The 19,361-nt window shown below is 36.5% G+C and overlaps 1 protein-coding gene across 14 annotated transcripts in view; it reads right to left on the reverse strand.

Moving 5' to 3' along the window:
- MTMR2 (myotubularin related protein 2) overlaps positions 1-19,361 on the reverse strand; it is an 86,377-nt gene that overhangs the window by 14,287 nt on the left and 52,729 nt on the right. For 13 of the 14 annotated variants that reach the window (XM_065528906.2, XM_045371141.3, XM_005579404.5 and 10 more), the window contains 7 exons: positions 17,041-17,116; positions 13,719-13,813; positions 13,439-13,549; positions 9,968-10,069; positions 8,982-9,065; positions 2,092-2,241; positions 1,152-1,340 (listed from right to left, as the gene is read on the reverse strand). In XM_065528906.2, coding sequence (XP_065384978.1) covers positions 1,152-1,340; positions 2,092-2,241; positions 8,982-9,065; positions 9,968-10,069; positions 13,439-13,549; positions 13,719-13,813; positions 17,041-17,086 — 777 coding nt within the window. In that variant the 5' untranslated portion in view covers positions 17,087-17,116. Of the gene's footprint in view, positions 1-1,151; positions 1,341-2,091; positions 2,242-8,981; positions 9,066-9,967; positions 10,070-13,438; positions 13,550-13,718; positions 13,814-17,040; positions 17,117-17,825; positions 17,864-19,361 lie in introns of those variants that run through there. The other variant, XM_074015100.1, reaches the window with a different exon arrangement.

The raw sequence follows: 19,361 nt of genomic DNA on the forward strand, positions 1-19,361 counted from the left end.
AAATAAGCTATGGCTGGAAAGAAGAACCTAATTTTTCTGGACTTAATCTTTTTATATTTCATGAATAAAATATTCTATCTTCTACCTAACTCATGTGTAAAATTATACTTCTTAGAGCTCTAATAGAAACAAATTAGGAAAATACTGGAGCAGCAAATATAATTATATAAAATTAAGTGATCATATGACCCACATCTTTGAAAACAACAGAACCCACGAACTCATAAACAGCAACAAATTACTGAAAGAACAGAAGTTCAGCTTCCTTTCTGACACTGAGAGTGGGAAATCATTTGGCACAATTATAGAATTAACAGTGTTTCAATGGATACCTGTTAACAAGGATTACTTCTGAAGAGTGGGAATAAGAGAGGAACTTTCAATTCAAATTTGTTGCAACATTCTAGAAAGACAGCAGCGGTAACAACTATACAGAACCTGTCACAGAAACACATAGAATGAAAATGTCCTGGAATCAGGTAGTGGTGATGGTTGTACAACTTTGTGAATATACTAAAAGCACTGAAATGTACACTTGAAAAGATGAGCACTTTTCAGTAATGGTACCTGCTGCTGTAGTCAAGTTGTTATGTCTTCTCTCTCCTTCCCTCCTCCTATAGATTTGGTCAACTGAACCAAAATTTCAATTTCCATAATGCTAATATTTATTCTGCTGGAACAATCAGCTACATCTGACTGTCAGTCAGTCTGAATAACTTGTTCAGGTGGAGGACGGTCAGAAGAGGGCACCACTAGTCACTGAGAACACTAGTTTGCTATTCCTAGAGCAGGACTATACAGGGACTTCAGTGAGTCATAAACTCAGTTGTCAAATTTGGAGAAGTGGGAAACTCAGAATAACTGAACACCTAGTTATTATGTAAGTAAGCACAAGGTTATGCATTATTTTTTATTAAATGATGTTTGCTCCCAAAACAACACTGTTAACTATTATTCTCATTTTTACCAATAAACAAATTGAGGTCTAAAGAGGTTAAATAACTCAAAATCACACCATCAAGTTGAAGAGCCAAGACTAGAACCTATATCTTTACCAGTGTAGAGCTTGAGCCCTTTTTACTACACTGTGGCCCTGCCAAACTCAGCTGATCCATGAAACCATAATTATAATTACTAAGAGACCATCTGACCTTGTTGGCAACAGCATTAACACTTGGCCGGGCATCAAATATAAAGATTTTGTGAGATTGGGCATTGGAATCCATGATAGCTTGAAGGTATTTTTCATCTTCTTTGCTTCGCTTTCCACTCACTCCAACCATGGGCTGGCTACACCGAGTGACTGTGGCTTGACTTTCAGGATGAATCCATGATAAAACCTTAATGAGGAAAAAAAAGGTAACACACCTTTTACATACTTCTCTGTTTATAATTCTCAAAAACAGTACTCAATAAATCTCTGCTTTCTAATTGGATCCAAAGCCTGGCCATGAAAGGACATCTGGGGCTGCTAGGAAAAATTATCGCCTTTCTTTCAAGCCAATTCTGGCATGTGGAAAACTTGGTCTAATTCTTTAGTCAGATACTGATTTAGGAAAGTCGTTGATTACTGGGAAATGTTACCTCCTGGAAAAAATACTTTGAAACAGGGCTAAGTAAACCCCACTTAATATATTAGCAAAACTGCTCAGTTCTAAAAGCCTTTAGAATCTATGAATTTTGTACCTAAAATTATTTAAGCTCATCTTTCTAAGATCCAGTTATAAATTTGTAAGGTGTTCTTTCTAGGACTTAAAAAAAAAAAAGAACATTTATCACCATGACTAAAGAATATACAATAAGATAAATAGTGACTAATACACAGAGCAAACTTTGCTTTTCAGTGAAGAATCATGCAATTCTGTGCAGTTTATCTAATACCCATATCACACTCTCCGGAAGCCTCTTTAATCTAAGTCTTTCCTCTAGTTTTAACTTTACTAAATAAATCAATCTCCAATATCCCCACGAAAGACCTGCTGCTGTAGCTATTTATATCCTGAATCCATTCTCCTACTCATTAATCTCAGCATTACATTGAGTAAAAAAGCACTTGCAAAGGCTCATCCAAACTCCAAACTTCCTACTTACTGGGATACGGCCTCTTGATCTGAAGGATCCCACTCTCTTTAATTCTTCGTCAGGAATATTTGCTGGCACGACCAGGAGGGCAGGGTATGTATCACAAAGTTCATATCGTTCATTTATCTTTGTTATTCTCCAGCTTTCATTTGGAATTCCCTACATGTGAAATGAAACATAAGACAAATTACTATCTAACTAAAATATTAAGCGACACCAGGACAGAAGTCATCCTGTTCAATCTCTCTGACCTCTACTGTCCATCTCCTAAAGTGCTGGGATAGCTGTTGTCAGCCTGTGGTACCAGGCTTTTAGGATTAGATATTCTGATATAGGGATATGTATTCATTTGTGGAACCCAATTCCCAATTTGATGTTAATATAACAGACATTAATTCACTAAATACTGAGTGTGGGCTTGTGCTAAGCATATTCAGGAGGAGGGAGGAAACATTAATACTTCAAATGTTCCTATTCTTTTTTTGAGACAGAGTATCGCTCTGTTGCCCAGGCTGGAGTGCAATGGTGCGATCTCAGCTCATTGCAACCTCTGCCTCCCGGGTTCAAGTGACTCTCCTGCCTCAGCCTCCTGAGTAGCTGGGACTACAGGCGTACGTCACCGTGCTGGGCTAATTTTTGTATTTTTAGTAGAGAAAGGGTTGGCCAGGATGGTCTCAATCTCCTAACCTCGTGATCCACCTGTCTTGGCCTCCCAAAGTGCTGGGATTATAGGCGTGAGCCACCACACCTGGCCAAATGCTCCTTTTTTGGAGACAGAGTTTCACTCTTGTTGCCTAGGCTGGAGTGCAATGATGTGATCTCGGCTTACTGCAACCTCTGCCTCCCAGGTTCAAGGGATTCTCCTGCCTCAGCCTCCCCAGTAGCTGGGATTACAGGCATGCACCACCACGCCTGGCTAATTTTGTATTTTTAGTAGAGACAGGGTTTCACCATGTTGGTCAGGCTGGTCGTGAACTCCTGACCTCAGGTGATCCGCCTGCCTTGGCCTCCCAAAGTGCAGGGTCTCATTCAGTTTGACTGGATGATTGACTTTGTTGCCATTCATCTATACAAAGAAACATCAGAAGTCAGGCACCAAGTGTCCACCAGAGTACTACATACAAAGCTATCACTTATATATGTGAAGTACATTTTTCACTCAGGTACTAATGGATTTTGCTAATCTAAAATATATTAGAAAAGTAAGGGAGGCATGCAAGGCAAAATAAAAGGCAACAAGCAAGAAAAATGTTTAAAACAATTTTTTAAAAATATATCAACTATTGAGCTCTCGTGCGTCTTCAACATCTGCTATTTTATAGTGTAGTACTTCACATTATAGGATTACTTAATAAGACAACTGAAATTTTCCATCCTTCACTGTATACAAAATTCAGCTATTAAATGATTGGACTTAAGAAAATCTTTTAAATTTTATGATCTCTGAAAATTCTTATCAAAACAAAAAGACAGAATTGAAAGTGAAAAATACATTTACTGAGCATCTATTATGTGTAGGCACTTTGCCAGCCTCTTTACACCCAAACACAGATGTATTTTACTGTACTCAGGTTTCATTAACTTCATTTCATAAAGAAACTATGGCACAGTTTGTAATTTGGCCAAAGCTATACATTAGGAAGTAGCAGAGAATTCCATGACCATTCCAAATCTGTCCTTTTTATATAACAGTACATTATTCCTCAAGAAAAATTTACTATCCTAGTTCACTAAGTTGTTGTAAAAATCTCATAGAGCAGAATGTACTCTCCTTTAAAGAAGTATTTCTCAAGCTGTTGCCAAACACCCAGAAGGATGTTAAAATTAAGAAAGAAAATTCCCTTCCAGCAAACACTCTCAATAGCGCTTCTATTTATCCCTAACCGTTCTTTCATTAGTACCTTACATCCTGTTTACCCCATATAATTAGCCTGGTCCCATCTTGCTCCCTATGGTCTACATCTTTCCCTCCCTCCTGATTTCCTTGACTTCAGATATTCTGGACAACTTTAAGATGAAAGTTAAACCCTGCACCAGGCTGCTCATTATCTTCATACAGATTTTTACCCATGACTTATTTCCACAAGTAAAAGGCTTAATTAGAGGTTTTTAACAAAATATTCACGTGCTGGCCGGGCATGGTGGCTCACGCCTGTAATCCCAGCACTTTGGGAGGCTGAGGTGGGCAGATCACTAGAGGTCAGGAGTTCAAGACCAGCCTGGCCAACATGGATGAAACCCCATTTCTATTATACAAAACTTAACCGGGAATGGTGACTCATGCCTGTAATCCCAGCTACTTGGGAAGCTGAGGCAGGAGAATTGCTTGAACCTAGGAGGTGAGGGTTGCAGTGAGGTAAGATCACGCCACTGCACTCCAGCCTGGATGACACAGTGAGATTCCATCTTAAAACTTATATATAATATATATATACACACAATTCACTGTACTTTTTAGTATAGCATGTGAATATATACTTATATATTTCATATTTTATATATACGTATATATTTTTTATATATACGTATATTTTCACATGCTATACTAAAAAGTACAGTGAATTGGCAAGTTTAAAGAGATGGTATTCATCCAAGAAACTTGGTTATCGTCTTTAACTCCTCCCTCTCCCTTATCCCTTACATCCAGTCAATGACCAATTTCTATGATTTTGCCTCCGGAAATACCAGAAGTTTGCTCACTTTTTTCAATTCTTACCACCACTTCCCTAATTCAGGCCATTATCAATTCTCTCCTGTCCCTCTATAATCCATTCTCTACACTGCCTCCACAGTAATCTTTTAAGATGCAAAAGGGATTATGTCATTCCTCTGCTTAAAATCAATGGCTACCTATTGCTTTTCATATAAAGTATGAAGTCCTTTACCAGACTTAGCAAAGCCCTCTACAATCTTGCTTTCTCCAGATCTCTCCCTTGCCACCGTATGCTCTGGTCTAGTCTATATCAAACGTCTTTCAGCTCCCAGATGGCTTCATGTTCTCTCCCTACAGTACTTGCTCTATCAGACTATTCATTACATTATATTGTAATTGTTAATCTATTTGTTTGAATGCTCCATTGAACACAAACTCTTTGGGAACCTGGACTTTCCATTTTGTTTCGTATTTTAGCCACTAGTATTTAGAACGTATTATATGAATTTGATAAATGTATAAATGAATAAATCAGTGAACCATAGGAAGTTTCCATAAGAAGCAAAATCAGTTTCCAAAGTTTTCTTAGAAAACATGCAGTCAGAGCTAAGAAGGTCAGATCACTTGAGAAGCATACATCGGAGAGCCTAATGCACCATCCCCCAACTCAGAAAGGTACTCTTGTCTCCCACTCCACTTCCCATATCCTTGTAAAATCACTACCAGGAGAACCACTGTTCTCATGGGGAATGTCACATTATTCAGGTAAGTAGCAGGGTGGGGTAGGAATGAGAACCACTGACTTAAATTACCTTCATGGCTACCTCATTCTTAGATATGCTGACACGCCTATCTTCACTAAAAACTGCCTTTCAAGCAGAAAACTGGAATTGGCTAGCCCTCAGACACTTTCTTTGTAGACAGTACTAAAAATATACTGACAACTATTGATCTTTGGTATATATCTACTCTCCAAACAAAATCACTGCCCTTCAGTATCCACTTGTCAGGGTCAAGTTATTACACAAACAAACTGAAAGGATTATGGCTTTCTTAGTTACTTATATTCCAGTTCTAAGGATAAATTCTGTTTCCCTTGACTGAAGTGACTGTTTTCCAAGTTTGTTAAGTAATGCATGTAACTTTTGTTGGGTATTTCTGCAGGAGACCATGCTCGTTACCTTTTTTGTTTGTTTCTTGAGATAAGGTCTCTGCACTCTTCACCAGGCTGGACTGCAGTGGTGCAATCACAGCTCACTGTAGCCTCAACCTCCAGGGCTCAAGCAATCCTCCCACGTCAGCCTCCAGAGTAGCTAGGACTTCAGGCATGCACCACCACGCCTGGCTAATTTTTGTATTTTTTGTAGAGATAGGGTTACACCATGTTGCCCAGGCTGGTGTCGAACTCCTGAGCTCAAGCAATCCTCCCACCTTGGCTTCTCAAAGTGCTGGGATTACAGGTGTGAACCACCGCACTGGGCTGCTCATTATCTTTATACAGATTTTTACCCATGACTTGATATTTTTCCTTTTTTTTTTTTTTTTTTTTTTTGAGACAGGGTCTCACTCTGTCACCCAGGCTGGAGTGTAGTGGCACATTCATGGCTCACTGCAGCCTCGAGCTCCAGGGCTCAATCAATCCTCCTGCCTCAATCCCCCTGGATAGCTGTGACTACAAGCATGTGTCACCACACCTGGCTAATTTTTGTATTTTTGGTAGAGACAGGGTTTCACCATGTTTCCCAGGCTTGTCTCGAACTCCTGGGTTTGAGCAGTCCTCCTGCCTTGGCCTCCCAAAGTGCTGGGATTACAGTTGTGAGCCACTGTGCCCAGACTGATGACTTGATTTTTCTTGGCCTTATCCACAAATTCCATAGTCCTGTGTATAATCACTACATATTGTATATGTCCTTCAAGAGTAAATTAAAGAAATATTCTCCTATATGACAAACCTAAACAGTTATTAATAGCTTTGCCCATTTTTATTTACTTATTTTTTGAGACATGGGGCATCTCACTGTTGCCCAAGCTTGAGTGCAGTGGCATATTCACAGCTCACCACAGCCTTGATCTCCTGGGCTCAGGTGGTCCTCCCATCTCAGCCTCCCAAGTAGCTGGGACTACAGGTGCACGCCACACCTGGCTAATTTTTATTTTTTTGTATAGATGGGGTTTCACTATGTTGCCCACGCTGATCTCAAACTCCTGGGCTCAAGTGATCTGCCTGTCTCAGCCTCCCAAAATGCTGGGATTACAGGTTTGAGCCACTGTGCCCAGCCTTTGCTCATTTTTGAAGAGATATAGTCTGATTTCTTTTAACACTATTAAGTGTAGATCTATTGAATGAATGTGGCTATCATTTTTTTAGTGGCAGCACATGATAAAGCCAGTCATAATACCTGTTTTTCAGAGCCTCACAACGCAATAAATATAATAATCATCATTTGGATAGATTTTTACAGTTTACAAAGTGCCTTTCTATATGTTACCAATCCTTCAAACATCCCATAATGTGGTATCTATCACCAAGTAAAAAATGAAGGCAGTGTGCCATAAATGACTCATTCAAGAGCCTACATCTAAGTGTGAGAGTAAGAACTAGAGCTAAAATTCAAAACTAAGTCTTCTAAATGTGCTAGAATTACAGTGTGGTGGTAACTGCACAATTTCGTGAATATGTTAAAAAGCAGTGGACTGTATACTTTAAAATAGTAAATTTTATGGTATGTGAGTTATATCTCAATTTAAAAAAACAGAAAGGTCTGTATGTTTGAAGATGGTACCATCTCCAAAATATATTAATGAAAAAAGAAAAGCAGAGAAGAGTGTGCATGGCATGCTACCATATGCTTAAAAAAACAATACCCAAACATACATACACAAGCTTTGTAGACATGAAACTTTGAAAAAAATACTCAGGAAACCAATAATGTCATTTCCTAAAGGGAGGGGAACTCGAATGGCTGGGGGGACACAGGGTTGTCCTGGAAGGAAAACCTACCTTTCAGTATACCCTGCTGGACCTTTTGAATTTTGTACAGAATGCAAGTATTACCACTTCCTCTTTTAAATTTAAAGGGGTGAAAATGAATAATCTGATGCTTTATCATTAGTCCTTAATTTTAAGAGATCATCTTCATTTTCTTCTGTAATAAACTTAAAATATATCCAAGAAAAAAAATCTTAAAACTACAGCTTCTAACTAGTGTCCTGACTCCATTAGACCTTTTAGTTGATTCAGAGAAGTAAGTCAAAGACCATAAAGCATCCATACCATTTTATGTAGAAGCCAATGCTCTATTCTTACTGTCACAATTCCTAATCTCATAATTCTCTTTCTGTATGGGTATAGTTGTTCATTTACACTTTAACTTATTTTTTCTTTTCAGTAATAATTTATTTCTTTTATTTAGACACAGTTACCTCATCTGCTTTCCAAAGTTCTACACTGAATGCTCCTGGGACAGCAATTTGTTCCCAGACTCCCAAAGAGTAGTCCTCATTTTTATAATTTCTAAAGACACTTGCTATACTTTTTCGTTGCTTAGTCATCTTCTTCTGACACTGGATTTTTGAGTTAGCACAAATCTCCTAACATGTTTCTTGTATACTCTTGGCTTTTAGTTGATTCCCATTTATTTTGTATTCTATTTCATATTTTGCCAATTAACTTTATAACTAAATGAGGAAATTTCAACTTCACTTTCCACATGTAAGTGTGGTAACAAGCCCCACACTTCAAGTCATTTAGATATCTTTAGCTCTCTGGTGGTGGTTCTTTACCTCTACTTATTGTGGTTTTGTAAAACCACAATTAATTAGAAATGTTATAATTAAAATGCTATGTTTGAAATTTAAATACAAAAGTAAAAGCTCAAGAATTTTCATATTTGAATTCTAGAATATTCTAGATAACAAATCGAACGATTACCAAGAAATAATCAGTATGTCTTAAATTCTCAAGAAAGCATAGTGGACAGGAGGAAAGTTAAAAATAAAGAAAAGACTATTTTAGGTGGGGCTTAAGTAATGCAATATAGAGACTTTTTGGAAAGTGGTATACTGAAGGAAGAATAGGAAGAATGATATACTAAAACAGATTTCAAGATTGAATTCTGCTTTAATCTGTTACTGTAGTGAATTACTGTGGTATGAGATATGCTGGTTTTCATACATGGTTCACCCAGTTTTCTTCGTAATGAAAAGAATACAAAATACTAAAATTGAAAGAAAAGAAAGTACATACCTGCCTTCTATACTCTAAAAGAGGGTCATATAGTTTCCATCCATTTTCAGGGAATACTTCTTTGTATTCAAAAGCAAAAAGAGGCTACAAAAAAGTAAACAATGATAAGAGCTAAAAAAAGATATTCACAAAGGTAATGAATCAGAAATGTATCCATATATCCAAAGTTTTCATTTATTTATCTGCAAGAACAGTTTATGTATTAGCATCCTTTTTTGTATTATAGTTTTTGTTTTATAATTTTGAAAATCTATTTTTTTTACATATTTTTTAAGCATACAAAAAAGCAAAGACACTTGACAACAAAACTTATCAAATACTAACATATCATTTTATTTCCTTCAGATTATCTTTGGTAGCCTTTGTAGGTTTACTTTCAAATAAAGACATTACATTTAAAAACAACTATGATGCCAAAAAAAAAAAAAAAATTGAACTGGAGTCATAAGACCAACGTTGATTCCAAATAGTACTCCTACTAACTGTGCCCTTGAGTTAACTGCTTACCTGATGTGGCTTTCATCGCTAAACAGGGATAAATAATATCTACCACCATAGGCTACAGAGAAGTGACGTGATATAAACGTGGGAGTCTAACACTGTCTATAGCACATAGTGGGAACTCAGGGTTTGCCTACCCTTACCTCCCAAATTGCTAGTCTTAACTGGCTCCCAATTAAAAAGGAGATTTCAAATCCTAATGAAGACAACAGGCAACTTTTCATCATGGAAACACCCTGAATAGCAAGATCATATAATCATAAAATGTTAGTGCTGGATTGGACCTCAGAAATCAGCTAGTCCAGCTTCCTTTATTTCATACCTAAATAAATTGATGCAAGATACTAGGTTATACTTACACTATACCTCTGGTTAAATGTCAAAGCAGGGATGTAAATGTAGAGATTCTAGACAGCCTAAACAAGTTTCTTTATACTACATCAATAATTATAGCACAAATTTTCCAAAGACAGGAAACATTTTACCAGGTTATTAGAGACAGGAAATGCATATTTCATTAGATTCTCAAATATGGATCTTCTTGTCCGCCCCTCTGGTTTATGAGCAAATCGTAAACTCCTAATATCCTAGAAAAGATTTAGGAACCAAGTTAATGATTGTTCACTACTTAAATGAATCAATAAGGTTACTTGGAACTATCTTGTAAAATGTTAAGATTTGTGAATGTAGGATACAAAAATAAATCAGGCATCAGCTCCTGGAGACAGGGAAATTATAATGGTTTACTGGGAAAAATTGAAAGAAACACAAGTACTCTACTACAAAGCAGAATTCAGAGGGCAGGAAATTTACCTATGCTTATGGACTCAAAATAGGCCAGTGAAAGCGACAGTATTTGATGTAACCACTGAGGATTAACGATATTACATCTGAAGATTAATATCATGACTGACACAAACTATTAATATCATGACTGAAAACTATATGTGCTTTCCCTGTGAAAGCCCATTTTCTCTCATAAATTTCCTTATTAATAAAACCTGATTAGTATTTGTTACATTTCATATGTGCCTTCATTTCATTATATCTGGTGATTATTTTCCTACTAACTCTCCCTTCCCAGGGTTCATTTGCATTGGACCTTCTCTTCCTAAGTCCCCTGCTACTAGACTTGATAGAACTAAACCCTGCCTGAAAGTCTTCCTTCCCTCACTCTATAACCACATTCTTCCACCATCTACTGACACATAACCTCTGAATAGTTTAGTTTATATTATCCAGGTTCTACAGTAAGGTCTAAAGACCAAGGTTCCCTTCCATTTGTCCCTAAGCAGTTTTCTATGCTCAGGCTGAATGCAGTTATTCATGTTCTGGTTTACTGTTATCTTAATAGCACTTAGAAAAAAACTGGGGATTAAGATAATTTCAAGGGCCAGACACAGTGGCTCATGCCTCTAATTCTGACACTTTGGGTGGACAAAGCAAGAGGGACACTTGAGGTGTTCTACTTCTAAAACAGTGGTGGGGAAAAATTGGTATTGTAGACTTTTCCTATGTTCTTATCTACTATCATTCTTTAAATGCATTGATTGATACTTGAATGAAACATAAATTATTACAAGTTCAAGACCAGCCTGGGCAACACAGCAAGACCTTGTCTCTACGAAAAATTAAAAAAAAAAATTATAAGAAAAGAATAATTTTAAGACTAATCATTTTATTTAAATGTTTTTACCTAGGCAGAATTCAAAATAGCTTTATTATGCCTCATTTTGTAGAATCACACACAAAGCCACTCCACTACAATGTACCCACAATATGTGAGTAAGACAGTATATTATAAATCTGATCCAAAACTAGAATGCTGGCTTTACTATCTTTTAAAATAAACATGTGCAGGAACCTAAGCTGATATCTTGTTTTCCCTTAGTAAATATCTTTATAACTAGGAGAGATACTCAGAATCATTCTGTTAACCACAGAGTTCTCTGAAAGTACCATGTCAGGGGCCCTACAAATATTTGTGTTAATTGATAACGATCCTGTTCCATGGAAAAAAAAAATTATATTTAAAATGATTAAGATTCAAAATTATCTTCTTTCACATCCTCTTATATTATATGTGCTACTTACTATTAAACTACAGAAAAGTGATCAGGAAACAGTGTGCTTGACACGTGGTTGACAGCAATTACACTTACAGAGCCCTTCTGACTATAATGGAAAACCACAGGCCAGGCACAGTGGCTCACGCCTGTAATCTCAACACCTTGGGAGGCCAAGGTGAGCAGATCACTTGAGGCCAGGAGTTTGATACCAGCCTGACCAGCGTGGTGAAACCTGTCTCTACCAAAAATACAAAAATTAGCCAGGCATGGTGGCATATGCCCGTAATCCCAGCTACTCAGGAGGCTGAGGTAGGAGAATCAGTTGAACCTGGGAAGCAGAGGCTGCAGTGAGCCGAGATCATGCCACTGCACTCCAGCCTGGGTGACAGAGCCAGACTCTTGTCTCGAAAAAAAAAAGAAAACTACAAAAATAATTACTAAGTCATTAGCTTTAATACCAGAGTCACAAAACTTCTAAGATTAGCATAACAAAGTATCTTGAATTATACACATGCTGTTTCTTTTGGCACTGGCAGAATAGCAAAAGAAAGGAACAATGTGATGTAGAATCTCAATGTGCATGCGTGTTAGTGAATTAGGCCTTAATAACAGTGACCTGGAGAAGTGGTACATAGTATTAAATATCTATGACTTAATGGTAAAAATGTAACAATCTATGTTTCATTCAAATATCAATGCATTTAAAGAATGCCAGTAGATTAGAACATAAGAAAAGTCTACAATATCAATTTTTCCACACTATTGTTTCAGAAGTAGAAAAATTGGCTGGGCATAGTGGCTCACACCTGTAATCCCAGCACTCTGGGAGGCCAAGATGGGCAGATCACAAGGTCAGGAGATTGAGACCATCCTGGCTAACATGGTGAAACCCCATCTCTACTAAAAATACACACAAAAAAATTAGCCAGGCATGGTGGTGGGTGCTTGTGGTCCCAGCTACTCGGGAGACTGAGGCAGGAGAATCGCGTGAACCCAGGAGGCAGAGCTTGCAGTGAGCAAAGATCACGCCACTGCACTCCAGCCTGGGCGACAGAGCGAGACTCCATCTCAAAAAAAAAGAAAAATTATGAGAACTAGAAATAGAAAAGATAGGTGATGATGAATATATCATATTTAGTTATTTAGTTCTTCCACTACAAAGTAGTGGAACTGCTCAGAGCCTTATGTTGCTAATTTGTAAATTAAAGGTAATAATGTCTATTGTGCCTACCTCACAGGATTTTTATAAGGCTCAAAGTGAAATAATGAATGTGGAAGTATGTGGTATCCTATCAGTACTATGTGTATTAAAGATGGTCATTATTACTAATTTTTTTTTTCAGAGTCTTGCTCTGTTGCCCAGGCTGGAGTACAGTGGCACTATCTTGGCTCACTGCAACCTCCGCCTCCCAGATTCAAGCAATTCTGCTGCCTCAGCCTCCCCAATAGCTGAGATTACAGGTGCCCACCACCACGCCTGGTTAATTTTTGTATTTTTAGTAGAGATGGGTTTTCATCATGTTGGCCAGACTGGTCTCGAACTTTTGACCTGAAGTGATCCGTCTGCCTCAGTCTCTGAAAGTACTGGGATTACAGGCGTGAGCCACCGTGTCCAGCCAAGATGATCATTATTAAAAAATAAGTTATGAATTTCTAAATATATCAAAGTATGTAGACTGAACTGGACCCAAAAGAATTAAGTCTAATTCATGAATCACCTTTTCTATTACTGCTAAATTTTGTTTTCTTCTATAAATGTCATACTAAAATAACATTTCTAATTGGAAATCCATTTGATATTTTGGAAACCAATTTCAAAACAGAGGTTTCTATTTAATACAAAGCTTTTCAAACCAAAGAAAATCACATACACATTATAACATTTACCTTACACACAGTTTCTAGTCCATAAGAATTTTCACCTCGACTAGAAGCACCACCAATTTTTTCTACTCTACTTATCACACCAAGGGAAGCATCTAAAACAAATGGGGGATCCTAAAGAAGGAAAGAAAAAACAATTAAAACTGAGCAATTAATACTGTCCAATTATATAGCTGATCAAAATCTTAATCAGAAATGCTTTCATTAGAGATGATCAGAAATGAACAAAACTAGCTACAAACAACACACTCATGTACATACAAAAATCTAATCTGACTCTTACCCGTTCCATGCTTTTGAAATATAACCTATAATTCGTGACAGTCAGAGTTCCTCGTACAGCACCAGTGAATGGACATATATAAGTTACATCTTTGGCTGAAAAGGCAAGAAGTCCACATTTTACTATATATTATGTGCTATTAAAACCTGGTATCTCATCTTATAAAATTGTTATGATTCCTAGACTAATTTATGCTGAAAAATAACAGAACCAGTAATTTCCAGAGACCTCAGAATCCTACAACCCAAGCTTCCATCCCTCCACTAATCTGGGGAAGAAACATAGAATTAAATGGGATAGACTGAAGAGGGGGAGGGACTTCTCATCCCATGAGACAGAACATAAGTAAACAAAGGGGCTACTATCCTGGCTAGATGAAACAGTTGTGGGTAGCTGCAGCAGAGACGGGTGAAAGAGTACTAGTAATGGTGGTATTAAAAATAAGCATGGCAAGGCACAGTCGCCATCATCTCATTGCAGTTTCTATGTAACCTCCCCAATCTCCTGATCTTCCTCTGCCCACAGTCCAGTTTGTCAACATTCTTCCAAAAATGCAATGTCCAAAACATATGTTATTCCACAAACTCCTGATCTGATTAATACTTATGGGTAAAATTTTACAGGTGAAATGGCACACATTTAAAATATAATTTCTTAGAAAAATAACAGTATAAGAAGAGGATATTGTACTGCTGACCAACTGATGCCAGACTTTGTAAAGAAATAATCACAAATAATGTTTTATTAAATAAACGATGGATCTACATGGCATTATGTTTTGTAAAATATGCATTAACTGATTATGCAGGATAACTTAGGAATCAGTATCTCAAAATATTATTTAAAATGCCACAGTTCATAATGTCTTAAAATATTCATAAATTCCTAGTATGTCATTACTACACCAAATCAGCAGATAAAGGAGTATCTTCATCATTCCAAGGAAGTAAGGAACAATTCTGTGGAGCAACAACTTTCTAAGACCCTTTCAATGGGCTTCTGAGAAAACTTGGGGCCATTAAATATATTTAATAACCTCCTGACTTTGCTTCTCATTCAACACTTCGAAGGACTGGCTGCTTTGTATGGAATTTGAAATGAGACTGATCTTTTCACAATCATTTCTAACCTTCAAAATAGTTCCCTTAGGAAGATTTTAAGTATAAACCACTTTTTTTAAATCACTGTTTCCAATGTACATTTCATTTAGAGGGAAGCTTTTAAAATTAAATGAACCTATCATTATATAAAAATACACAAACTTGCTTTGCACAAATAATATTTTTCCCTTATGAAGTTTTACCTCGACTAGGAAAGCTTTATTCAAGGTTACTAAAAACATTTCTGGATTCCCTCCAGAGTCAGTTTTCTTACTCCTGTAAGAAAACTCAGCCTTACTATCCTATATCCCACCACAGGAATGTCATTCTCAGGCCAGTGCTTTTCTGTTACACCTTACCCTTTATTCTAAAATCATGAGATAATATACACATAAAAGTGCTTCTAAAGTTTTAAGTACAATACAAAAATTCAAGGGTTTATACCTATGTTACTATTATCATCATTAGTCTTTGCTTTGTTCTGTACCCTCTATCATTCCTCAGGAGATCATGACAATGGAGAAAAGAAGATAAATACAAGAAATTCTTAGACACTGACTCCTCCAGGTCAGGTAACTGACTGGATGTTAAGAGTCCAGAAAAGAAAAAAAGAGCAGTCTAGTACGACAATCAGATTTCTGACTTGAATAAATGGACAACTGGTATTGATGTCAAATGAGAGAGAGAATGCAAGAAAAAGAGTACGTTTGGGGTTAAACGTGATGATTTCCATTTTGGAGATGTTGGATATAAGGTTCCTATGGGATATTCAAGGATCTGTGTTTAAGATAGAGGCATTTGTTTACTTACATTAGGACAGGGGTTTCACACTGGAGGTACAAATTTTAGAGTCATCAGCCAATATATGGCAAGTGATGTTACAAATTTAGATATGGTCAACCGAAAAGAGTATACAGGAGGGAAAAGGGAAATGGATCAAGGATGAAGTCCTAGGGCGTGTTGCTATTAAAGGAAGAGGAGCCAACAAAGGAGACTGAGTGGTAACTTGAAGGTCTTTAATAAAGCCATATTTCATAATGGGAGCTGCAATTACGGCATTAAGTTCAGAATAAGAAAAAAGAAATTGTCATAATGCTAGATATAACCTTATTAGCTAGGTTATCTCCCTATGCTTTAGTTTCCTTCCTCATCTATAAAATGGGGTTGATGTTATTCTCAAGAATATACTCTCTGAGAATGACTGAGATAGTAAGCACTCAATAATAATAACTACTATCATTATATAATAGCCAATTCTGAAAAAATGTAAGTAGGTAGTTCAGATTGAGAGCCTGGTGTATACATAAGGCTGAGTGGTGAAAAGAAAAAGACTGAGAGGTTATTCAATCAAGAGTCAAGAGCAAGAAAAGACAAATACCATGCTAAGGACTAGGAAGCTAAATTTAGTAAATAATAATCCATTTAGACTTCAGGTCCTCCCTTTGGTTTGTTTTTACACATAGAAATGACACCTAGCCAAGTAAAATTAAGCATTTTTAAAATCCTTTTTAAAAATTATGATTGGTAATAAAATGAAAGTAGTTATATTAACTAAGAAATCATTTACTTCATTCTTCTAACATATTACTTTATTTCTCAGAGTTTATGAGTAGATATCTGTAGATTATCACACAGATGAAACAAAACAGAAGCATGACGGGAAAAAAAACACAGCTTATAAGCTCATAGTTTCCAGTCCATATTATAAGTATTAGGCTGGGCAGAGAAGGGCATCTACATACAAACAGATGCAATGGAGATGACGTATTTCAGCCAAAAATTAACCTGAGTTTATTCAGAGAAGAAAGACATGAAGGAAGAGAAGGTATTTTAAGAAAAATTACTTGTATAAGGTGACAATTCAATGTTTTTATCTAGGCAACTCAATATCTGAATGTAGTAATTCAAAATAATAAAATTTTCCTTCACAGGCTTTAGCAACAGTTTTAGCAAAAAGCCACCTACTTTTAAAGAAAGTAAAACCAGAGAAGAGGCAAAGTATAATTCAATTTGCATGTTTCCCAGAGTTCAAACACAAACACTAGCAGCGGGTCTAGGCCTACGTTTGTAGAACACACTAAGATGCTGGGAAGGCTGCAGGTAAAGAGTTCTGCCAGACAGGAGGTGTCTCTGACAGCCAGTTTATTCTCTGTATGCTGAGAGTACTGAACATTCTGCACAGTCAGAACGGAGGACATTAAGCAAAAAATACCATTACGGACCCATGTCTTTAATATTTTCTCCTGGAAGCAAGGGTGGTTCTTCCATTTCTGCTAACTTGTTAGACTCCCTCAGGACCTGGGGTGGGAAAGACAAAAAAAAGAAACATTTTTTTATTCAAAGGCTACTTTTTCACTCATATTTCAACTGAGTATGCTTGTTCTTGAAGTTATAACATCATATCACATACACTATTTTAAATCAAATTTGTTAAAACTGTAGTGTTGGCATGTATAATATATGAAGTTAATGTTTTTCTAGAAAGCATTTACTGAGTGCTTAAATCATATCAAAAGCACTCTACATTTGTTATACAAAAAATTTTACATGTTTTTGCACTGCATCCTAAGACAGCCTAACAATAAAAGAGGTATTATATGCTCATTTCACAGATGAGGAAAAAGCAGCTGAAAGTAGTAATTAGTTCAAGATCACATAGTTAAAATGCCAGTGTATAGATTTGAACTATAGTTGAATGAATTCCAAAGCAATGCTGAAGGGCCGTAGTACATTTAAACTCAGACAAAATTAAGTTCTTATGTAGATTTAATGTTTAGAGAATTTAGAAATGATGTTGATAAATAATCTTGTTGAAAAAGAGTTTAAATAAAATCATAATCAACAAATATTACCAGGTAGTTAGCTTGTGAAGGATGCTGCCCTATATTCCAAGAACGTGGATACAGAAACAGTTCTCTAAAGAGTTACAACCCAGAGAACACAGAGACACACCCAAATTGTCATATGCTAAATATATCCACCCTTAACTACCAAAAGCCTTCCTCACCTCCTCCCACCTCTTTCACTGTCAAACAGTAAATTTTTGTCTCCAGTCCCATTAATTCCTTCATCTTCAGCAATCTGGCTCACCTGCGGCCAATAACTAAGAACTACAAAGAACAAATTAACCTATTTTCAATAAATTTGCAATCTAAACAAATTCATTCTTTGAAAGTTCAACAATTTGTTTCATAAAGTAACTTTAATGCAATACCTAAAGAAATAGTATATACATACATATATATTTTTATGTGCCACATCTAAACTTCAGAAAAGTCATCTTTAAAGGTTATCTTTTAAAAATGCTATCTAGTTGCCAGTCCCTAAATAATCTTATGTAGTCATAAAAGAAAAGAAGAAGGAAAGAAGAGAGGAAAGGAGGACTGGCCTATGATGATGCGGTTAAAAAGGCAAAAACTGGCCATATACAAAAATATAGACTTTGGTTCACATCCTGACTGCACCACATACTAACTTGGTACTCTTAGACAACATTTTCAATTTCTCTATGCCTCATTTTCCCCATCTATAAAATGATAACAATAGTACCACACACAGGTTGTTATGAAAATTAACTGAGTTAATACATTTAAAGCACTTATATCAGTGTTAACACATAAGATGTATGTAATAAGTGTTGTCCATCATTAATAATAATAGAAGTTCAAACAACTGATTGTCAGAATCTGCTAATAATTCTACTAATTATGAAAGCAACAAAATTAGACCCAAAGAAACAAAACAAATATCAGAGTATACTGAAAAAAATCAACCATTTGAAAGATTATAGAAAGGAAAATGCTTTATTCTTCCCCTGGTCTACCACCTCACTCAGAAATACAACGTTTATGTCACTTACAACGCTGGGCAGTAGTTCCCATATTGCACATGTATACCTTCTTGTGGCTGCGACAGCACTGTTCCACATGACTTCCTCTTTCTCTACATTTCTACATTCAGAAAGGACCAGCAACCCCGGAAAATATTTATGTTACGTATAGAAGAGAGGAGGGTAGTTCTGGCAAAGGCACACAGAAACATGGGAGATAGAATCCTCATAAAATTTTATAAAGTGAGAAAAGAGACAGGAAAACTCCTGCAAGTAGCACACTTTGAGAACCACACATAGGCTTTCTTATATTCTCTCTGACCAGAATGTCAAAGAGCGAGGCAATGAAAAGAAGCAATACAAGATCCTATCTTTGTCCAGCAGAGCTGCTCTAGATGACAGACTTTTAACAATAGGCATATGTAAAGGTTGTATATAAACAACTAATTCTACACTGGAGATAGGAAAAGGAACTCCAACTAGCACTCAAGTGAACAGAACAGGGATGGGGCAATCTAGATCCTGTGTTTGTTGACAAACACTGATTCTAGACAAATCTATACTTAATCAAGCAAGAGAAAAGAGACTAGGGGAAAAAAAGGCCTAGGGAAAAAAAAAAAAAAAAAAAGACAAAGAAAAGAGAGTATCAACCCGAAACTTTAAAAAAGAAAAAAAAAGCAGTCTTCTGAAAACAATTTTCTATAGGCATTTGTA

This window comes from Macaca fascicularis, chromosome 14 (genome assembly GCF_037993035.2).
Source record: "Macaca fascicularis isolate 582-1 chromosome 14, T2T-MFA8v1.1".
Lineage (NCBI taxonomy): Eukaryota > Metazoa > Chordata > Mammalia > Primates > Cercopithecidae > Macaca > Macaca fascicularis.